Genomic DNA, 20,778 nt, shown 5'->3' with positions numbered 1-20,778 from the left:
CTTGTTATTAATAAGCATTAAGCTTCCGGGAACAGGTACCGCCCCTAAGCAGGGCTTAAGGCTACCGCGCTCCCTCTGCTCCCGCCCTGCTCCTGCAGGAGCTCCAGCTTCTGCGAGACCCGCCCCTCCGCCTGGAGACTCCGCCCATTCCCGCCTAAGCCCCGCCCAGCTCCTCCCGGCGGAATTTAAGATTGGGCTCTCAGACTCGAAGCTCCACTCAACTCCGCCAAGTCCTGCCCTCGACCTCTAAGACAACGCCCCTCTCCCCTCTCCGCGCGAGGGTGGCCAATGCGCGTGCGCGGGTGGCGTCACATCCGCCGACAGACCCCCAATCTCCGGAAGGAGCTGCAGAATAGTGGCGGCGATTTCTGCGTCCATCATTTGAGTTTCTTCCCTGCTGGAGGAGTGAGCTAACCCGGGGCGACATGGTGGAGGTAAAGTAACGCCTGGGGGTCGTTTATCTCTGGAGCTTTGCTTTGCCCACGAACGTGCAGGGTGAACGTGCTGGGAAAATAGGGAAAGGAGCTTTAGCCAAGGTTGGTGGTCCCGGGATTTCGGGGCGAGAGAAAGGCCAATGACATTTCGAATCCGAGGTTCGGTCGGCGGGAAGCCTGAGAGAACCTTGAAGTCCCTGTGTGTCCCTGGGAGCTGGCGCTGTCCTCGGAGGCGGGCCTTCCGTGGATGGGATGCTGGTCCAAGCTCTTGTCAGTTACTGTTACTTAGGTTCTACTGGAGTAAAGCTTGCCCTTCTTCTCTTTGGTTTTTCGAGACAGGGTTTCTCTGTGTAGCTTTGGAGACTATCCTGGCACTCGCTCTGGAGACCAGGCTGGCCTCGAACTCACAGAGATCCGCCTGCCTCTGCCTCCCGAGTGCTGGGAATAAAGGCGTGAGCCACGAACGCCCGGCTAAAGCTTGCCCTTCTTAATTTTCTGTTTGTTTTTTTTTTGCATATCCCAAGCGTTTCTTAATTTCACCCACTGCATTTCAGCTCCCCTGCAGTCTTCCTAATCTAGCCCAGCATCTTTTGCTGGGACTGATGAATTAGCTTCTAGCTGGTCTAAGGGCTGGTGCTTAGCGAACACACTGAAGGAGTGTGTGGTTCGCTTGTCTAGCATGCGCAAGGCGCTGAATTCTGTCTCCAGTACCACAAGCGTAAATAAAATATGAATTGGTCCTGCTTTTCCTGCTTAAACCTCCTTTCTGGTTCAGTATTACTAAAATAAAAATGTAGGTGGTGACAGCAGTCTGAACCTCACCGGCCCTTGATGCCTCATTTTAGGGAGAGGGATTGGAGATAGGGTTTCTCTGTGTAGCCCTGGCTTACTTGCATTCGTTTTGTAGACCAGCCTGGCCTCAAGCTCACCTGCCTCAGCCTCATGAGTGCTGGGATTAAAGGCATGTGCCACCACTGCCTGTCCTTGAAGCCTCATTTTGTACTACAGCCCCAAATCCCACAGCTTTCACAACTGTGCTGCAGTTCTGGCATTATTTGAACACCTTTGCAGTGGCGTTTTCCCTCAGTTTGCATGGTTCATACCTCTGTTCCGTGTAAGACTGTCTCCCTTTCTGTTTAAATACCACCTCATATAAATCTTTCATAATTATCATTTCTATTTTTTCTGTGACTCATCCCATTACCTGTTTTCATAGAGCCTCCCAAAATGTGGAATTGTTTTCCTTATTTTTGACTGTTATTTCTTGAGCACACTACATGCCAGTTACAGCACGAGCTCAGTAAATGTTGATTAAACAAATTACTATCCTAGGCTTCATTCACTTGCTTTGCCCAAAGCTCCAGCCAGACAGGAGCCTTCTCATCTTTGTTGTTGACTGCTGTACTTTGTTACAGATTTGTGTGGAGTGTACATCCTTCTGTGTATTTAACATAACCATTCTAGTGTGGATAAGAATGTGTGCTTCACTTGCAGTTGGATGTGTGATTTTGGTTGTTTCTTTACAGGAGGTGCAGAAACATTCTGTACACACACTGGTGTTCAGGTCATTGAAGAGGACCCATGACATGTTTGTATCTGATAATGGAAAACCTGTGCCTTTGGATGAAGAGAGGCAAGTTTTTATTCCTTTTTAGTAGTAAAATATTTGAACTTTGAACTTTTAATAGTGGTAGAATAGCGCAGAGAGAAGGTGACCGTTTGTTGTTGTTGTTGTTGTTTTTTTTTTTGAGAGAGAGAGAGAGAGAGAGAGAGAGAGAGAGAGAGAGAGAGAGAGAGAGGGTAACTTTCAAAGGTCTTAAAGTGGTACTGACACTCATAGGATACTTGGGCAAGTGGCTTTTAGTCATAATATCAGTAGAGTTTACTTGTTATTTTTCTATTTTATCTTTTTTTTTTTTTTTAAAGATTTTACTTACTTATTATGTATACAGTCTTCTGCCTACATGCCAGTAGTGGGCACCTTAGATGTGCCCTCTTAGATCACCTTAGATCTGTAATGAGATCACCTTAGATCTCATTACAGATGGTTGTGAGCCACCATATGGTTGCTGGGAATTGAACTCAGGACCTCTGGAAGAACAGTCAGTGCTCTTAACCGCTGAGCCATCTCTCCAGTCCCTTGTTTTATCGTTTACAGTAAAAATACCATTAGCTAGTCATAGAAATGCCCACTGTAATGGTTTTAAGGAGAACAGCCCTAATAGGCTCATGTATTTGAATGCTTGGTCTGTAGTGGGTAGAACTGTTTCAGAAGGGTTAGAAGTATGTCACTGGGGTCGGCTGTGATATTTCAAAAGCCCACACCATTCCCAGTTAGCATGCTCTTGCTCCCCCAACACCCATGCTTGTGAATCAGATAGAAGCTCTTAGCTGTGCTCCAGCAACATGCCTACCTGTCGTCTTATGCACCCCAGTATGATGCTCAAAGACTAACCCTCTTGAATTATGATCCCCAGATTAAATACTTGGTATGTAAATTACCTTGGTTATGGTGTTTTGCCACCGAAGTAGAAAAGTAACTATGTTACCCAGTAATTCAGAGCATTCCTGTTAGGTTATTTTATTTTTAATGAATCACTTTGAGTTTTCAGCTTCTTGCTCTGGAGCCTTGATGAGCTGAAATTGTACTTGCCCAGTACCTACTCCCATCTTTACTCCTTAGTAGAATGAAGACTTTTGAGCATATTTTGGTTGTCACCAGCCTTACTCTGGGATTGTGTTGTTTGTAGTACCCTTCTTTGTCCTTTGCTTTTTCTTTTGTAATCTACTTGATCCCCCTCATTTTATTTATATTTAATCTATAAGGTGTATTTTTTAAAAATAATATAAGTACATTTCTCTTTAAAAGGCTGAACTAATTTAGTGCTTTCATTGGGTCTGACATTTTCAATAACTAGTAAAGGTGTCTGCCAGACATTTTCATATATTTTAAAAAATATATTAGTGTATGCCTTTAATTCATTTGGACCCTTGAGGTCTCATCAAGAAAGCTTACATGTTTATTGGGCAAACTAAGGTCCTACTTGTGTTTAATGAATGCTATATGATAGATTGTGAGAAAAAGTAAATATATATGTATGGAAACGCATTTTGAAATTTGGTACTTTTTAAAATACTGTTTAACTTGAAAAACATTTTGTATCTGTGAGAGCAAGTAAAGTATTGGTTTATGTGCTTGTTTTCTGGCTATTGAATATTTTCATTGGTGAGTGTGTTTTCAGTATTTAAAGATGCATTTCTTGTTTCTAATTTTTAAATAGTCACAAGCGGAAAATGGCAATCAAGCTTCGTAATGAGTATGGTCCTGTATTGCATATGCCTACTTCAAAAGAGAACCTTAAGGAGAAGGGACCTCAGAACGCTGCAGATTCATATCCTCATAAACAGTATCCTGCCAATCAAGGTGAATCAGGGTTACATGTGGATTTTTAAAATAGAAAAAAATGTTTTCTTAATGCCTCACTGGGAAGACTGATTATGTTGCTGTTACTGTGGAAGTTTTAATTGCTCATCATCTGGAGTAGTGACTAAGATTTGTACTTGATGACTTCACTAGAAAACAAAATGTAGTACAGTTCTTAAGAGGTAGACAAAGTTACAGTGGAGTCTACAGGGAAAATTGAAGTTTATTATTAGCCTGTGGGGAGACCATCTGTCAGAAAGATGAGATTATAAGGAACAAAGAATTCTTGTGTCCATGTGAAACTATTTGCTTTGAAGAACCACCCAGGTAGTTGTCAGTGAATGGGAAAACCTGTATTCCCAGCATGGCTAGCTAAAAATGCATGCTCTTTCTTGATTTGGTAACATCTTACAGGCAAAATGACCAACTTGCTTGATTTCTGAGGCTTCAATTTAGTTGGGAAGGAAAACTGTAGTTAATATTAATAATTCATTTTTAAAGATACTTGAATAAAGATAAATTCACTGGCAATGACTTTATTATTTATTTATTTTTAGGACAAGATGTTGAATATTTGGTGACAGGTACACATCCATATCCACCAGGACCTGGTAGGTGACAATAAGGCTGTACTAGGTCTAAACAAATGTGTTATTGTTGGTTTAGACAAATATGCAGGTACCTAAATTTAAGCATATGGAGTAGGTATGGCTGAAGCAAGCAAGTACACATGTATGTGTACATGTGTAGACAGGTTTATATAACTGCTATTTGCTTATAAACATACTGTCTCAATAAATAGAAATTTGACTTTATTAAATAATCTTGAGTTGCTCTTAATGCCAACCTGCTTGTATTCAACCAGTATTTATTATGAAGTAGTTAAAAGCAAAGACAAGCTGAACTTAATCAAGATTATTATACTGTCATTGCTTAGAAATGACTTTGTTTTCCTCCAGGTTTGTTTTAAGTGCAAGTAATTAAGGTCGATAATACTGAAACTAACTGTTTTTATTTAAATAGGTGTTGCCCTGACTGCTGATACTAAGATCCAAAGAATGCCAAGTGAATCAGCTGCACAGTCCTTAGCTGTGTCTTTGCCAAATCAGGCCAGGTATTACTTATGCTTTAGTGACACAGATCTTCACCATTTCACCATTTGCAGTTTTTGGTTGTTAATGTGTGTGCCTGTGGAAGCCAGATACTACTGACCTACCATTAAAAAGGAGAGAGAGAGAGAGAGAGAGAGAGAGAGAGAGAGAGAGAGAGAGAGAGAGAGAGAGAGAGAGAGAGCGCAAGCACGCACATACCATAATGCTCATGTGGAATGAAAGGACAGCTTTGGGAATTGTTTCTACTGTAGGCTCAGGGGTTGAACTTAGGCAAGTGAAGCAAATGCCTTTACCCACACTGTACCATTTCACTGCTCCTACCTTTATTTGTTTAAGGTCTTTCTTACTGTCTTGGAACTCAGCAAGTAGGCTAGGCTGGCAATCAGCAAGCCCTGGGGGTGTGCCTGTCTTGTTCCCAGTGCTGGAATCACAAGCACATGTCACCATGCTGTTTTTTTTTTTTTTTTTTTTTTTTTTTTTTAAACAAAGGTCCTCATGCTTGCAATAGCAAGCACTTTACCAACTGAGGTGTCTCCCAGCTGGCTTCCAGAATTCATCAAAGAAAAGTTTGTGCAGAATACCTAATTAGAGAGGTGCTGAGTAATTATTTCATGATCTTTCTGTTCTGCAGAGTTGATGCAAATCGTACTGCTCCTGCTGGAAGTGAGTACCGACACCCAGGGGCTTCTGACCGCTCCCAGCCCACAGCGATGAATTCCGTAAGTCTCTTGGGTCAAAAGAACTGTAGATTTCTAGCTTTTGGAATATGATTCCTTCCTTTCCTTTAACTTTAAAGTCTTACTCAGATGCTGAAATCAATAGTGTCCTGGGATCTGTTAATAGAAATAGCAAACTGAGATAGTCCTTAACATTTATTTTATAGCACTAAAAACATAGCTTTGATAAATTACTAGTTTTTGTTTTTTGTTTTTTTTTTGAATCCAAAATCTTGTTTCTTAACATTATATATAGTTTTTAAAGACAATATTGTGATCTTGGTATTTACTAATCAGTCTCAAAAATACAAGGAATAGGGCTGAGGAGATGGTTCAGTGAGTTAAGAGCACTTGCTGTGGCTGTGTGCAAGCACAAGGACCTGTGTGTGACTGTGTGCCATGTGTATGTGCATGCACACACAAAATAATTAAATTTTAAGAAAACAATTTTTATAGTACTAAGGTATTTTTCAACTTCAACAGGGTTTGTCCCTAGGTTCCTGTATTGCTTTTACTGCTGCCAGTGAGTGAATCAGTTATCATTTATTTTTTTTAACTTATGTTTCCTTACTGTAGTTACTGGGAAAGTGTTACCCTAGTAGTAGCATCCAACACACACACAATACAAGGCATGTTCTGACCCTTGTATGACTTTATGTTATTGTGGACTGTACTGGTAATGCAGGTTGGTATGATTGCAGTTGGGTGCTATTGGTTTTGTGATGTTCTGTGCAGTCCCTTGAGAGGAGTACAGGCTTTATTTGCACTGTGATGGAGTTCATTTGGCAAAGACCACATTTCAGAGCAGATCTCTGTTCAGGCTTTCTGTTTCCTTAGAATGATATCATGTGAGTTTGTTCAGGATAGGGTCTCATGTAGCCCAGGCTACCCTAGAACCCTGTGTAGCTGAGCTAACTTTGACCTCTCCTGATTCTGCTACTCTGCCTCCTGAGTTCCTGAATTGCAGGCTGGAGATATACCCAGATCTTCATGCATAATAGGCAAGCAGTGTCCCAATTAATACATCCCTTAGCCCAGTTTATACCTCCTAAGGGTAGAATTTCATAGCTTTCAATATAGTTTTGGATTAATGGGGTGATGCTGATGGTAGCTTCTTAGGTTGTGCATTCTTTATTCGAAGTGCTTGGACTGCAAGTGTTTCAGATTTTAGGTTTTTTTTTTTTTTTTTTTGGCTTGGAATATTGACAAGCATGTTTTAAACTTAATTACACATTTTTTTTGACATTTCATAAATGTAAAAATGCATTCTGATTACTCTCTCCTTCCAACCCTTTAGCCTTCCTCAACCCTCCTTTGTACTTCATGTCTTTATGTTTTGTTTAGTCGCCAACTGGGTTTAACCAGACTTTGTGTAGACCATGGGTTTGGAATTATCCACATGAGCTTGCTGGACTCAGTGGTAGATACACACCTGAAGAGAATGACTCCTCTCCCAAAATCTCAGTAGTCAGTAGTTCAGCAGGTAGGGGTAGGCCCCATGTACCCCTCCCTATCCACATCTGTCTGTTGATGGGGCTAGTCTTCTGTAGGTCCATCGCAAGATTACAGTGTCTGTGTTAGGCTCAGAAGGTGGCATTGCTCAGCTCTCCTCCCTATCCTTTGGCTCTTAGATTCTTTCCACATCCTCATCTGCAGGGTTCGCTGAGCCTTAGAGGAGAGGGTATAAATGTCTTACTTAGTGTTGAGCACTCAACTGTTACTTGCTGTCAGAACCTTGAACAGCCATGAGTCTTCTGCATTTATGACTATGACCTGAAAGAGAAATTCATCTCATTGTGGCCAGGAGTAGCATTTGTCTATGGGTATAAAGATAGATATATAGAAGACTTCCTAGCCATATGTTTTTTTGATCAGGTTTATAGTACCATGTATGGATTCCCTCCTTTGTAGCAGACCTCAAATCCAAGCAAAGAGCAGCTAATTACTCCTATAACAGTAATGCCACAAGTATACCAATGGCCACGTCTGGCCTAACTAGTTGTTATTGAAGTTTATAGGAGTCAAAGCTGGTTAGAACCATTGATGCCTTATCTCCTCTGAGAGCCTGTGCAGCACCTTCCCACTCTGTGAAAGCTGGCTAAGGAGAGTTTCCATTTCAGTTCCATCTTGTTTTCTCTGTATCTTGCAACCCAGGTGTGTGGTGTCTTTAACAATAGAGTCTTAATGTCTAGTTCTGGTGGGTAATATATTAGCATATATATTAGCTATTGCACACTCAGTGTGATACCTAAACTAAACGTGGCTGTTGGAACATTTGAAAGTTTAAATTTTTAGGTTAAGTATGCTCAACTTTTATCAGGTTGTGTATATTTTGAAATAATATTTAATTACTATTAGAAGATGGAGAGATAAAGGGAGGTTACCAAGTTTTTGCCTAAAGTTGATCAACTGTGGTTGGCTCAGTTGGGTTTGGAACTCCACAGTGATGTCTGCTCAGAGCTCAGGATTCTCTGTCTGCCTCAGGTGGTTTTTTAAAAGTATGGAACATACAGAGTTCTGATGGAGCTTTATACTTTTTTTTTTTTTTTTTTTTAAGGTTAAGAAAGGGTATTTTAGGTGTCTTTGTCTTCAGTTAATGGGGGGAAAAAAGAAAAAAAAAAAAAACCTTTTATATGTCCTTTCAATTTGTACTTTTGAATTGATGGCTTGAAACCTTCAATATGATAGCTGTAATAGTTGTGTGATCTGTCCCTCATCTAGATGATTATGGAGGCTGGCAATACCAAGAATTCTGCATTAATGGCTAAAAAAGCCCCTACGATGCCCAAACCCCAGTGGCACCCACCATGGAAACTCTACAGGGTAAGTGGGTCTGTACTTCCTTCTGCCTCGGTGCACATTAAAGGTTTCCCATCAGCCAAGAATGAGTTTGGGAACTTAGGGAGTGACCGAGGGGGTTGAGCTTTGGGCACTGTGCTTAGATGTCCAAGTGAAGCTGCTTAGTGTCTTGTTTCTAAATAAAATACAGTGTAAAGTATTGGTGGAAGGTACTAACTGTGGAGACCAGATAAGAGAGAAGTGTTTTCTGTGACAGAGAAGAAGATTCCTTAGAAAGATGTTTCTTTGACCAGTGGTCCTTCCAGCTGTAATAAATTATAAGATGACTCAAAATTCATCAGTTCAAAAATAAAATATGAGATAGAAAATGGACAGCCAGCATAAATTGCTTTTCAGACACTGTACCTTCTATACTTAATGTGTGGGTCTAATGGAAGTAACAGATGAGGATTTGAGTAACGACTGCCATAATCATGACACCATCTCACAGAGCACCCTGTACTATGGTAGTTATACACTCTTCTACTCCTGGCAACTGCTGATCCATTTTCTGTTATTATACTTGGCATCTTTAAAACAGAAAAACTATGCCATGAAATTGCAAGTGTATAATAGATGTTTCTTGATAATAGTGTCCTTCACTCAATGATTTTGAGATAAATTGCATCCCTTTTTCTTGGTTAGTAGTATTCCCTTGTCTAGATATGCATCAGTTTCAGTATTCATTTGCTCATTGAAAAGAAATTAATTTTGCTTGCTCTAAAATATGTAACTCAATTTTATAGAACTAATATTTGAAGGCGATGCAGTTCAAATCTGGGTTGTGGTTAACATTGGATACATTTTAAATAATGTATGGATGAGTCTACTTACTTCATTCTTTTGTTATATAGGTTATCAGTGGGCATCTCGGCTGGGTCCGATGCATTGCTGTGGAACCCGGAAATCAGTGGTTCGTTACTGGATCTGCTGACAGAACTATTAAGGTAGTAAGGAAGATGTTGGGTTTGTTTCTTAAGTTACTTCCTAGAGAGGATGATGTTATAGGTTTTTTTAAGATTGCTACATGCTGTAAAATTTACTGTCAAAACTGGTAACAATGCTGTTTTGCAAAGTGGCATTCAAAGTTGCTTTGGAAGCATGTTACTAGCCTTTTGTTAATTCTGTGTAACTGTTACTGAAGGAACTTTTCATCCTGGTTACAAAATGAACTCAGAGTTCTCTGTAGAGGTAGATGTAGTGAAAAGTGGAATAAGAGAGCCTAGACTGGCAGGTAGTACTATCACTGGTGGACAGACCCTCAAACGGATTTATTTTCGTATGTCTTTCTATTATTATTATTATTATTATTATTATTATTATTATTATTATTATTGAGTCTTGTTTTTCTCACATAGCATCATCTTGAAGGTCTATTCTTATGAAAAATTCAGGATTTTTAAATGGGTAGAATGTGCATATAATTCTATAAACTGTTCCTTACTGCTCAACATTAAAATTTTTAGTTTGATAATTTTCATTGGAATAAGCTTGCATTTGTTTTACATAGACTGCTTTTTGTATATTGTATTTTTGTTTAGATAGTCTACAAATGTTAGGACAAATGTCTTAGAACTGGTATGGAAAGTGCAAATTTCTTTCCAAAGTTAGTGAGCTGATAGTTGGTCCATCATGCTGACCACATAGCTCGTCAGAGGAGTGCACTTAATGTGAGCACTGGAAATGGACAGACACACAGACATGTAGTGAGGGTGAATATTTTTATCTTTGGTACTTTTCTGGATTAAGTTGCTATTCCCTCAGTATGGATAATGCTGTGTTGTTGGTATTTTCACAATCAGTAGATCTTTTTATGTATTGAGAGTAGTAACCTCGTCCTTGTCACTTTTTGCAAATACTTACCAGTCTGAATGTGCCTTATTTTCCCTCTTATATGGAGAGGCATCATTTTAAAGAGTCTGAGTGTTCTGATTTTGTGTGTGTGTGTGTGGGGGCGGTAACCAACGTAAAGAAAAACAACTATTTGATTTCAGATTTGGGACTTGGCTAGTGGAAAATTAAAGCTGTCATTGACTGGCCACATCAGCACAGTGCGGGGTGTGATCGTAAGCACAAGGAGTCCTTACTTGTTCTCTTGTGGAGAAGACAAACAAGTGAAGTGCTGGGATCTTGAGTATAACAAGGTAAGCTTAGAGCAAAGGTGTTCAAACTGCATGAGCCACAGTTCATTGTGTTTATACTGCACTACTGGGATTGAATCCAGGGCCTTTTGCAAGCCAGACCAACTCTCTGCCTTGGAGCTGTATCCCCAGGCCCCAGTGTTGATCATTCTAATTTTATAACTCGGAACTTCTGCTTTTATCTTCAGGTTATACGGCACTATCATGGCCATCTAAGTGCAGTGTATGGTCTGGATTTGCATCCAACAATTGATGTCCTGGTGACTTGTAGTCGAGATTCAACTGCCCGGGTAAATGAGATGTAGCTGTGTGCTAGTTGTTGGTGTCTGTATCTTCTCATATGCAAACTTGATATTAGCATGTTATTTTCTCATAAAGAACAATAGATTCTTGATTTATCAACAGTCTGGTCTCTTTTAGGATTGGTGCCTTCTCTGTTTGTTCTGTTTGCTGTTGTCAATGTCCTGCCACTGAATTGTGACAGCTTTGTATTCTTGGCCTGTGGTTCCCAACCTGAGGGTCTTGACCCCTTTGAGGGTTGAACAACCTTTTCAGAGGGGTTATAAGACCATTCTGCTTATCAAATATTTACATAATTTACAAAATCATAATTTACAAAAATTATGATTCATAACAGTAGCAAAATTATGGTTATGAAGTAACAACAAATAATTTTATGGTTGGGGTTTACCACAACATGAGAAATTGTTTTAAAGGGTTTCAACATTAGGAAGGTGAGAACCACTGCTCTAGGCCATCACAATGTTTGTTCATTACCAGCTTAATTCTCTTGTCCCATTGTGGGACTAAGCTGATAGGTCAGTATCCTGATCTTTAGACTTCTGTCTTTCCCCATAGCACGTGGATCATTGTCTCCCATTTATGCATTCTCTTCGTTATGTTCAGATACACTGGTGTGGAAAACTTAGAGCTCTCAGGTATAAATATCTATTATTTTTCATAGCATGTTGGTTATATTTTTACAGATCTGGGATGTGAGAACAAAAGCCAGTGTCCACACTTTGTCTGGACACACGAATGCAGTCGCCACTGTAAGGTGCCAAGCTGCAGAACCACAGATAATTACCGGTATGCTAAGCTTCTCCACCCTACTGTCTCTTCATACCAGATGCACTGCCATTCAGCGCTGTAGCTCCTCCAACTCCTGCTTTGTGTTGTGTTCTAGTGTCACTTTGTATTTTAATCATGGCATTTGAAACTTATGTGTTAGGTGTTATGAAAGATGTCTATAAAACTGCCATTAGATAGTCAAGTGTTGCTCTAGAGTGTCATGACTCTCATTCTAGGGAGTTAAAGTTAGAAAATACCCTGCCACCAACATCTTCAGATCTGGTCTTACTTGAGTCTTACTTGAATGACTGGGACTTTACTGTGACAAAACATTCTTTCACTTGGTTTTGTTAATTAGAAATATAAGATGAAATAATTCAGCTTTTCCTTTCCCAGCCACTGGGGGATAAAATTACATGTTTGGTTCATTTGCTATTTATATATTTTGATAGGTTAATCAGGTATTTATTTTTCTTATTTTTAGATTTATTTGTAGAAGTGCTTTGCCTGCATCTGTGTATGTACATTATGTGTGTACCTGGTGCCTACATAGATCAGAAGAGAGTGGCAGATTCTCTGGAACCGGAGTTACAGATGGATGTGCATCACTGTGTGGGTGCTGGGAACCAAACCAGGCTAAGAAGTGCTATTCAACACTGAGCCTTCTCTCTAGTGCCTCAATCAGGCATTTTAAAAAGAACTAGATATAAAGTAAAACTGTAAGGAAAGTATTCACAGTGGTAGGACTTCTACTTAGTGTATGTTTATGTACAGAGGAGTGCTTTGTGTTTACTGTATTCTAACTTGTGGATTCTGTCATTGTCTCTCTGTCGTGTCCGCGCGCGCCCCCCCCCCCCGTGTGTGTGTGTGTGTGTGTGTGTGTGTGTGTGTGTGTGTGTCTCTCTCTCTCTCTCTCTCTCTCTCTCTCTCTCTCTGTACTTGTATTCATGTGTGTGTGTGTGTTTTCGTTACAGGAAGTCACGACACAACAATACGATTGTGGGATCTGGTAGCTGGAAAGACAAGAGTAACATTAACCAATCATAAGAAGTCAGTCAGGGCTGTGGTCTTACATCCACGACAGTAAGTATGTTTTGCTAATTAGCTTTTCTTTCTCCATGCCTTAGTGAACTCCAACATCAGCACTGCTTTTGCAGTCCTGCAGCCTGTGCTGCTTTTGGACAAACTTTCTTTAATTTTCTGTCTGCTGCTATTTTACTTCACGCCCTGTATAGAATGAAGGAGGAAGTCTCTACATAGTGACAAATAAGACTAAGTCATGCTTAAAACTGCATGTTAAAGTAGGAGGTAATAATGGCTGAGTATGTTTTACTTTTTACATGTCATAGATGGTGCCATATATGGTATCTTGTAATGTCTGAGACAGACACAGAATAGTTTAATCCTTTAGGAAGAAGTTAATGTACAGGAGGGGAAGATCGAAGAAGAGCCATTAACATTGCAGTCATGATTGCCAGAGAAGTCAAGCATACAGTCACAAGCTGTTCCTCAGATCCGGCCACCTTTAACTCACCCTCTGCTGGGCCCTTTCCCTCCTTTCTTGTCCCCTCTTCTCCTTCCTTTTATTTTTATTTCTCTTTCACCTTCCCTCTCTTCTCTCCTTTTTCCCCAAAATTATCATAGAGGTTTTTGCCCATTGCATGTGTACGTTGGTTGTGCTAATTTAGTGTAGAAAACCGGAAGAAATGAAAACATTACTCTAGGATTTAAAATGCACTTCTGCAATTTGAAAGACTGGTGGAACTTGGGATGGAGATACTGATTTTGCAACTTGATGGACTTAGCAGTTTACTGAAGCTGTCTGTCTGGGCCAGTAAGCAGACAGTGATTTTTTGAACCTGGGAGATTTTTGTTGTTTGTTTGATGCAATGTACTTTTCCGTTAATTCTTGTCTATCTTTGTTCTAGTTACACATTTGCATCTGGGTCTCCAGATAACATAAAGCAGTGGAAATTCCCTGATGGAGGCTTTATTCAAAATCTCTCTGGTCATAATGCAATTATTAACACGCTGGCGGTCAATGCTGACGGAGTACTTGTATCTGGAGGTAAAGCAAGGTTTTTACGGTGTGTTGAGTTTGCCCTTTTGTCAAAGTGGGTGAGTTACTTTCAGCATTACACCTATGTTGTAGTGGCACTCACTTGACTAGGGTGTATGTACCTATCACAGTGTGTTGATAATCCATGCAGCATGTTGTGTAGTTTAGTACTCTTTGAATTCCCATGTGATAAAGATAGGAATTTATGCTAGGAATTGTCCCATGTTTGGTTGAATTTCAAATGTTATAGAGCCTTTTATGGTCTATAGTTGTGAATTAAACACAAATGAGGAATTTGAGTGTGGTGTGTGTGTGTGTGTGTGTGTGTGTGTGTGTGTGTGTGTGTGTGTGTGTGTGTGTGTGGTGTGTCTTTGTATTGCTGATGTGATGCTTAGATCATGGATCATCTGAGCTGTTGAAGGGATAGAAATCTAACCACAACTTTCTTTCACAGCTGACAATGGCACTATGCACCTTTGGGACTGGAGAACTGGCTACAACTTTCAGCGAGTACACGCAGCTGTACAACCTGGGTCTTTGGATAGCGAATCAGGAATATTTGCTTGTGCTTTCGATCAGTCAGAAAGTCGGTTACTAACAGCTGAAGCTGATAAAACCATTAAAGTTTACAGAGAAGATGAGACTGCGGTAAGTGCTACTTTCCATGTAGGTTTCTTTATTTCAGTTTTTTTTTAATTTAACTTTATGTTTGGTATTTAGAGACAGGGCTTCAGATTGTATCTCTGGCTAGCCTGGAACTCACTTTGTAGCCCAAGTTGACTTTAAGCTTGAAGCAGTCTTCCTGCCTCTGCTCCCAGATCCTGGGATTATGGGCATGAACAGGCACACCAGCTTTTACATGGCTTTTTAAAGTAAAAGAGCTGCCATGCCCATTTAGCAAGGACCTTCTCACTTGATTACCAGAAAGATGGTACTAAGGGATTTGTCATCCAGGCCTGTTGGCTTAAGGCTTCTGTGTGGCTTTATTGGTGTTGGTGGTTCCATTGTTCTGTTACTTTTTAAATCTAGTTCTTAGTACAGTTGCTGGGAAAATGATACATTAATAGTAGCAAATAATAGACTTCTGTGGAAATGAAATCTAGAATTACAACATTGGTGCTGCTGTAATATCTAAACAGAAATCTGACTTCAGGTGAAAACTCTAAACTGAACATGTGATAAACCCACTCATCCTTCATTAGACTTGGCTAATGCCAGAAGTTTGTCAGCTGTTTCTAAAATCCTTAAAGATCTATTAAACATGTCCTGCCAAATAGTGTGATTTAGTAAAGACAAGGTCTTTTTATTTAAAGGAAAGGAACTAATAAAATAACACTTTATTTACTGTTCTGTTTTTAGACAGAAGAAACTCACCCAGTCAGCTGGAAACCAGAAATTATCAAGAGAAAGAGATTTTAATGGGCACTGTCTTCATGGTTGTCCTTTTGTTCATAGCCCGGCACTTACGAGGATGTCCAGTCATTTGTGGAAGCTCACTTGCAGAAGTCATTGCTGCTTTGTATTTTACAATAAATTGCTCCCTGTGTCCATCACCTCTGTTTTATTTCTAAAATAAACAGCTTATGGTTTTAGCAGTAAAATGCAAATATCAAGAATGCAGGTTTATTGACTGTTTTGTTTTTGTTTTTGTTGTTTTGTTTTGGTTTGGTTTTTTTGAGACAGGGTTTCTCTGTGTAGCTTTTGGAGCTTGTACTGGAACTAGCTCTTGTAGACCAGGCTGGTCTCGAACTCATAGAGACTTGCCTCTGCCTCCCAAGTGCTGGGATTAAAGGTGAGCACCACCACTGCCCCAGCAATGACGAATAGTTTGGGATTAAAAGATTTAAGTTCTTGGTGGGGCATGGTAGTACATGCTTTTATTCCCAGCATTCGGTTGGCAGAAGCACACAGTCCTGTGTTTGAGATAGCCTGGTCTATGTAGTGAGTTCCAGGTTAGCTAGGGCTACAGACTGTGAGGGCCTATGTGTTTGAAAAGAAAAAAAAAAAAAAAAGGGAGCTCTTAATCTGACATATTCCAAAGCAGGTTTGTCTGTCTGTTCTGCACTGTGTTCTGGTCCAGAAAAGGCAGAAGCCTCCAGTCTTAGCAGCTTGCTGTAGAAATGCTACTAGGTCAGTGATTTGGGGGGAGCTCAAAGGCACAGCTCTTCATCATTCCTGGGAGGCTTGATGATGTCATTCATCGAGAGGCATTTGAGCTGACTTTAAAGTGGGCAGGGTTCTTGTTGGTTAGGTTGGTTTGTTTGGCATGCTGCAGATCAAACCAGGGCTTCACAAAGCTGAGCATGTGTTCTGCTATTATAAGACCACCAGAAGCTCAGGCCTCCAGGATCTCAGCCCAGGACCAAAGTCACCCCAATCACCAGGCGGAATCGAAAGCTTGATTCAAACAGCATGAGGCTTTATTATAGTTGTTTAACAAGCTAACCCCATGTTAGCTCAGGCTAGGAAACCTTGGCGGATAGCTAGGAAAGACAGCTCGAAGTGTCTGCATAGAGATCTTATAGGGCAGCGTAAGGGGAGTGTCTAGGGTTATGCACAGGCTCAGGATTGGTGTGCCTCCAGGCTTGGAGGGTTTGCCCTGTGTTGATTGGTCAACTGGTTATGGCCCATAGGCCCTCCTAGGGTGGTTGCTATGCTCTGCGAGTCATTGCTGTGCACCTGTCTGTAAAGCACACCCAGAGCCACACCAGCTAACTTGTGACGTGGCAGGCATCTGACTTCCTAGTGACCAAGGGAAGGTCAGACAAGCACATGTTCCTCTCTTATGGCTGCGGAAAGGGGCAGGCATATGACCTTAGTGACTAAGACAAGTTCAGACAAATACATGTTCGGTTGTTATGACTGCCGAAAGGGGTGCTGGTCCCTTCACAAGCATCCTCTTAAATAGCTTTCCAACAGTGGGGGTGATAGCAGAAGATATCTATTATCATGTATAAAGCTGATATCAAATATTTCCTTTAATCCCAGAGACAGTCTTAGAACTGCACATCCTCACTAGCCTCTCACTAGTCCCTAGGCATGTATACAAGCCCTCAGACATTCCACAAAGGCCCCAACCTTCCTGCACCAGGCTATTTCACTAGCTCTCAGAATAGTTGTGGGCCCACCCAGGGCCTAGGTCTATTGTTATACAGACTAGGAGCCATTCTCCACCTTGACCAGGCCATCAGGAGGTAACCAGCTGGCATCTAAAAGATAATAGCTTTGAGCTCCTGTAATTGAGCTGAGGCTTGCACCCAAAATATATTTTGGGCCCCAACATTTGCTGAATTCCCAGTCATCGCCACATCACAGAGCAGAGTATACAAGGATAAAAGGCCAAGTTTGGGAAAGACATATGCTAAATGACCAGAGGAGCTAGGAAACAAGGAGGACCCCAAGAGAAGATTGCATAGTCCCTCGAAGAAGGGGATGGGGACAAGAAACCCTGACAAAATTGGAGCCCGGGGGCAGTGAGAGGAAGGGGAGTCTTCAGTTGCTGTCCGAAGCAGAAACAGACACCCATAGCTAAGCACTGAACCATATTACTGTAATTCAGTTGTGGACAGGGAGGAGGGTTGAGCAAATGAGCCAAGATGGGGATGGAGATGAAAGGGGAAAATTAATAAGTCTAAAACCCAGACTCCAAAGACCCAAAAGAAAGCTCTGAGTTCCCAAAAGATAGCTCAGCAGACAAGGTTAAAGCCCTTAGACCAGAGGTTAGATGGTCTAACCCTAGAATGGCATTCACCTTCCTCTGGATAATTAACAAACTCATTTCCTCTGCAGCATCCTGCTTGATTGTAAACATACAATCTTTTGTCCTGTCCTGTGTAACCATGGAAGTTCTGTAATCTTAGGGCTTCCAGCCTTACAATTTTCCCTTGTAAAAACACCCCTCAGTTGAAAGTGGGCACTCCATTTGTTCCCAAAAGAGTGGGATATTGCTATAGCTTGTATCCTTGAGTCAATAAAGTGTAAGACCCCCAGAAAGCTCAGGCCTCCAGGGTCTCAGTCCAGGACCTCGGCCACCCCAATCACCATTCGGAGTTGAAAGCTTGATGCAAACTGTTTAACGAGCTAACCCCATGTTAGCTCAGGCCTTTCATCCATCCACTATGGTGGATGGCTAGGAAAGACAGCTCGAAGCATCTGCATAGAGATCTTATAGGGCAGCATAAGGGGAGTGTCTAGGGGTACGCACAGGCTCAGGATTGGTGTGCCTCCAGGCTTGGAGGGCTTGCCCTGTGTTGATTGGTCAAATGGTTGTTATGGCCGATAGGCCCTCCCAGGTTGGTTGCTATGCTCTGTGCATCATTGCTGTGCACCTGTCTGTAAAGCACACCCAGAGCCGTAAAGTATAGCACCACCAGCCTACTTGTCATTGGTTCCTTGCCACAAGGCAGGCATCTAACCTCTTAGTGACTAAGGCAAGGTCAGACAAGCACATGTTCAGCTGTTATGGCTGCCGAAATGGGGAGCTGGTCCCTTCAAAAGAAACCTTTGTCCTTGCATTGGGTGAGTCATTTCCTTGTTGGTGGGTTCTTTTGGGGTTCTGAAATCTGGGCACAACAGAGAGACCTGCAGAAACAGAGGATCTGACCTACTGATAGAATGGAGACCCTAATCATAAAGCTGGGGAAACAACATTGGACCAAACCAAACCTTCTGAATGTGGGCACCAGCTAGGAGACCAAGACAGTCTATGGCTCCTTTGACAGCGGAGCCAGTCTTTGTCCCTAGAGCACAAATGGACTTCAGGAGCCCATTTCCTATGGAGGGATACTATTGCAGCCCAGATACAGCAAGGAGGGTCTAGACCCTCCCCCAAACAATATGACAGATTTTATAGGTCCTTGGTAGAGGGCCTCACTATCCCTGGTGAGGTGGATAGGAGTTGGGGGGTGGTGGGTTGGGTGGAGAACATGGGAGGAGGGGGGGCTAGAGAATGGGGGGATGGATATGTAAATATGAGTAAATATTTAAATGTAAATATGTAAAAATAATAAAAAATGAAAAAATAAATAAATAAAATTACACTCCTCAAAAAAAATAAAAAATAAAGATGTCTAGTCAAAAGGTGTCTTTTGATTAGCAGAGAGTTAGGGAAAAAAACAGTCTAAGTTGATTTAGCTTATCTATTTTTGGCATTAATTTGTTGAGTGCTTCTTTTAGGGTAGGCAAACACCAAACAAAATTTAGCAGTAGTACCAGCAATGTGATATGTCATAAAACATGGAGTCCCCTATCAGTGTCCTGCCCTTGTCCTATGGGAGTGCAGAAGGTGGTTCTGGCATTCTTATCAGACTTCAAGGACCTTTATGGGGTTGCCTCACCTAAGCTTAATGAAAGGGGAGGAGCTGGAGGAAGGACATTTTCTGAGGTTGAGAGGATGTAGTAGGGTCTGAGAATAGCCAGGGTTACCACTAAATAGAAACAAAACAGGGCTGGGGGGCTATGGTTATGGGCTGCAGAGGGAGTTAGCATGGCAGATGGTGCCCTGCTGGAGAAGGGCCTTGTGTGCTGAGCTAGGTGTTAGGATAAATCTTTCCACCAAAAGCTTCCTGAACCCCACCACCATGTGTGAGCTTTACGCCAGCCGCCCACCCGAGTTAGGCACAAATGAATACACAGAAACTTGTAATAGGTTCAAAGCTGCTTGGCCAACGAATAGGATTCTCATCTGTTAGCTCAGTCTCAATTATCATAAATCTATATATTTTATAAGACTTATCGGACGCCTTATTGGCGTCCCTCCTTGCCGGTGGATCACATTGTGCTGCTGGAGCAGGAGCGGAGGGGAAAAGAGGGCCCTTCCTGTTTCTCCTTCGCTTAAATATGAGTCTCCTTGCTATGTCACTTCCTGCCTGGATCACTACTTCTCTACCAAAGAGGGTTTCCCAGAATCCTCTTTGACTCCTAGTCCCGTCTAACTTGCTGTCTCATTGGCCAAACAGTATTTTATTTAACAATCAACAAGATAAACATACACAGTACATTTCCCCATCAGTTAGGGGTTTTGTTCTTTATTTTCCAAATAAGGGTTTGGCAGGTAGAAGTCATCTAGGGTCACTGAACAAACTTCAGGGGATATTTATGTGAAGTGAGATTAATGGGTGAGATGTCTCAGAAGGATAGTTGGCTTTCTGTGCCCCCAGTTACATAATCATATATTCAACCAATCCAAGATTGAAAACAGCATCTGTATCAAGTATGTACAGGCTTTCTTTATGCCGTTGTTCTCTAAATACTCATTGTTAGAACCAACACCAGGCTGACCCTCCCACACACATGATGGGTGGGGCACGAACACCATCACCACGTCACTCATCACACATTACGGGCCTGTATGAGGACTCTGCGCATGCGTGGGACCTCAGCGTGCATGCACGGTTTTCCCTTTAAAAGTTCCACCTACCCCTACCTCTCTTCTCTCTCTTCCTCCCTTCACTTACTCTCTCTCTCTGTTTCAGGCGGTCCTCTCTCTTCTCTCTTACTCTATGTTCGGCTCTGTTCTTCCATTGCTCTCTTCTCCCCCTCTAGCTCTTCTGCTCTAAAATAAACTGGTTAATGTGCTCTTTAAAGTCCATGTCCATCTTTCCAAATTGTAATTTAAGCAAAAGAATAGCACTCATCATAACAACAGCTTAAGTACCATTTACGTGTCATTAGGCAAACATTGTCTGCTTTTGCAGAAGGGGTCCAACCATCCTAGACCCACCTTGGTAAAGTTGGAATTAGAGGCAGCCGCTTCATGGGATACAGGTGGCAGTGTAGAGCAGAGAGTCTCAGCTATGGAACAACCCAGGCCACTGTCTCCCAGCACAGGGATTCTATCACCTGCAGGATTCAGACTCTGGTCAATCCCCTGGTGGCCAGCATTCATTCCTTTTCTAGTTCTCCCATCTAGGAGATTTTTCTCTCCAAACAGACTCTGTCACAATTCCAAAAGTATTCTTCTACTTTTCAAATATATTAGTGTC

The 20,778-nt window shown here is 41.5% G+C and overlaps 1 protein-coding gene across 1 annotated transcript; it reads left to right on the top strand.

Annotated features, from left to right (window-relative positions):
- Window positions 1–280: 280 nt before the first annotated feature.
- On the top strand, window positions 281–15,402 carry Plrg1 (pleiotropic regulator 1). The gene is made up of 15 exons (XM_027392946.2): window positions 281–434; window positions 1,961–2,067; window positions 3,716–3,858; window positions 4,416–4,469; window positions 4,882–4,972; window positions 5,602–5,689; window positions 8,408–8,509; window positions 9,379–9,471; window positions 10,519–10,668; window positions 10,854–10,955; window positions 11,652–11,754; window positions 12,711–12,819; window positions 13,665–13,804; window positions 14,250–14,443; window positions 15,155–15,402. The coding sequence occupies exons 1-15, from the start codon at window positions 426–428 to the stop codon at window positions 15,212–15,214; spliced, it is 1,545 nt and encodes a 514-aa protein (XP_027248747.1). The 5' UTR covers window positions 281–425; the 3' UTR covers window positions 15,215–15,402.
- Window positions 15,403–20,778: the final 5,376 nt, after the last annotated feature.

Source organism: Cricetulus griseus, assembly GCF_003668045.3.
Source record: "Cricetulus griseus strain 17A/GY chromosome 1 unlocalized genomic scaffold, alternate assembly CriGri-PICRH-1.0 chr1_0, whole genome shotgun sequence".
In the NCBI taxonomy this organism is placed as follows: domain Eukaryota; kingdom Metazoa; phylum Chordata; class Mammalia; order Rodentia; family Cricetidae; genus Cricetulus; species Cricetulus griseus.
The sequence above is the reverse complement of the archived record's forward strand: the minus strand, read 5'-3'. Positions and strand labels throughout refer to the sequence as shown.

Bases quoted from the DNA above. Each gene is read 5' to 3' on its own strand.
- Plrg1 (XM_027392946.2), top strand. The intron at 4,470-4,881 runs GTAGGTGACAAT...TTATTTAAATAG, and splicing joins TCCATATCCACCAGGACCTG to GTGTTGCCCTGACTGCTGAT. The intron at 12,820-13,664 runs GTAAGTATGTTT...TCTTTGTTCTAG, and splicing joins GTGGTCTTACATCCACGACA to TTACACATTTGCATCTGGGT.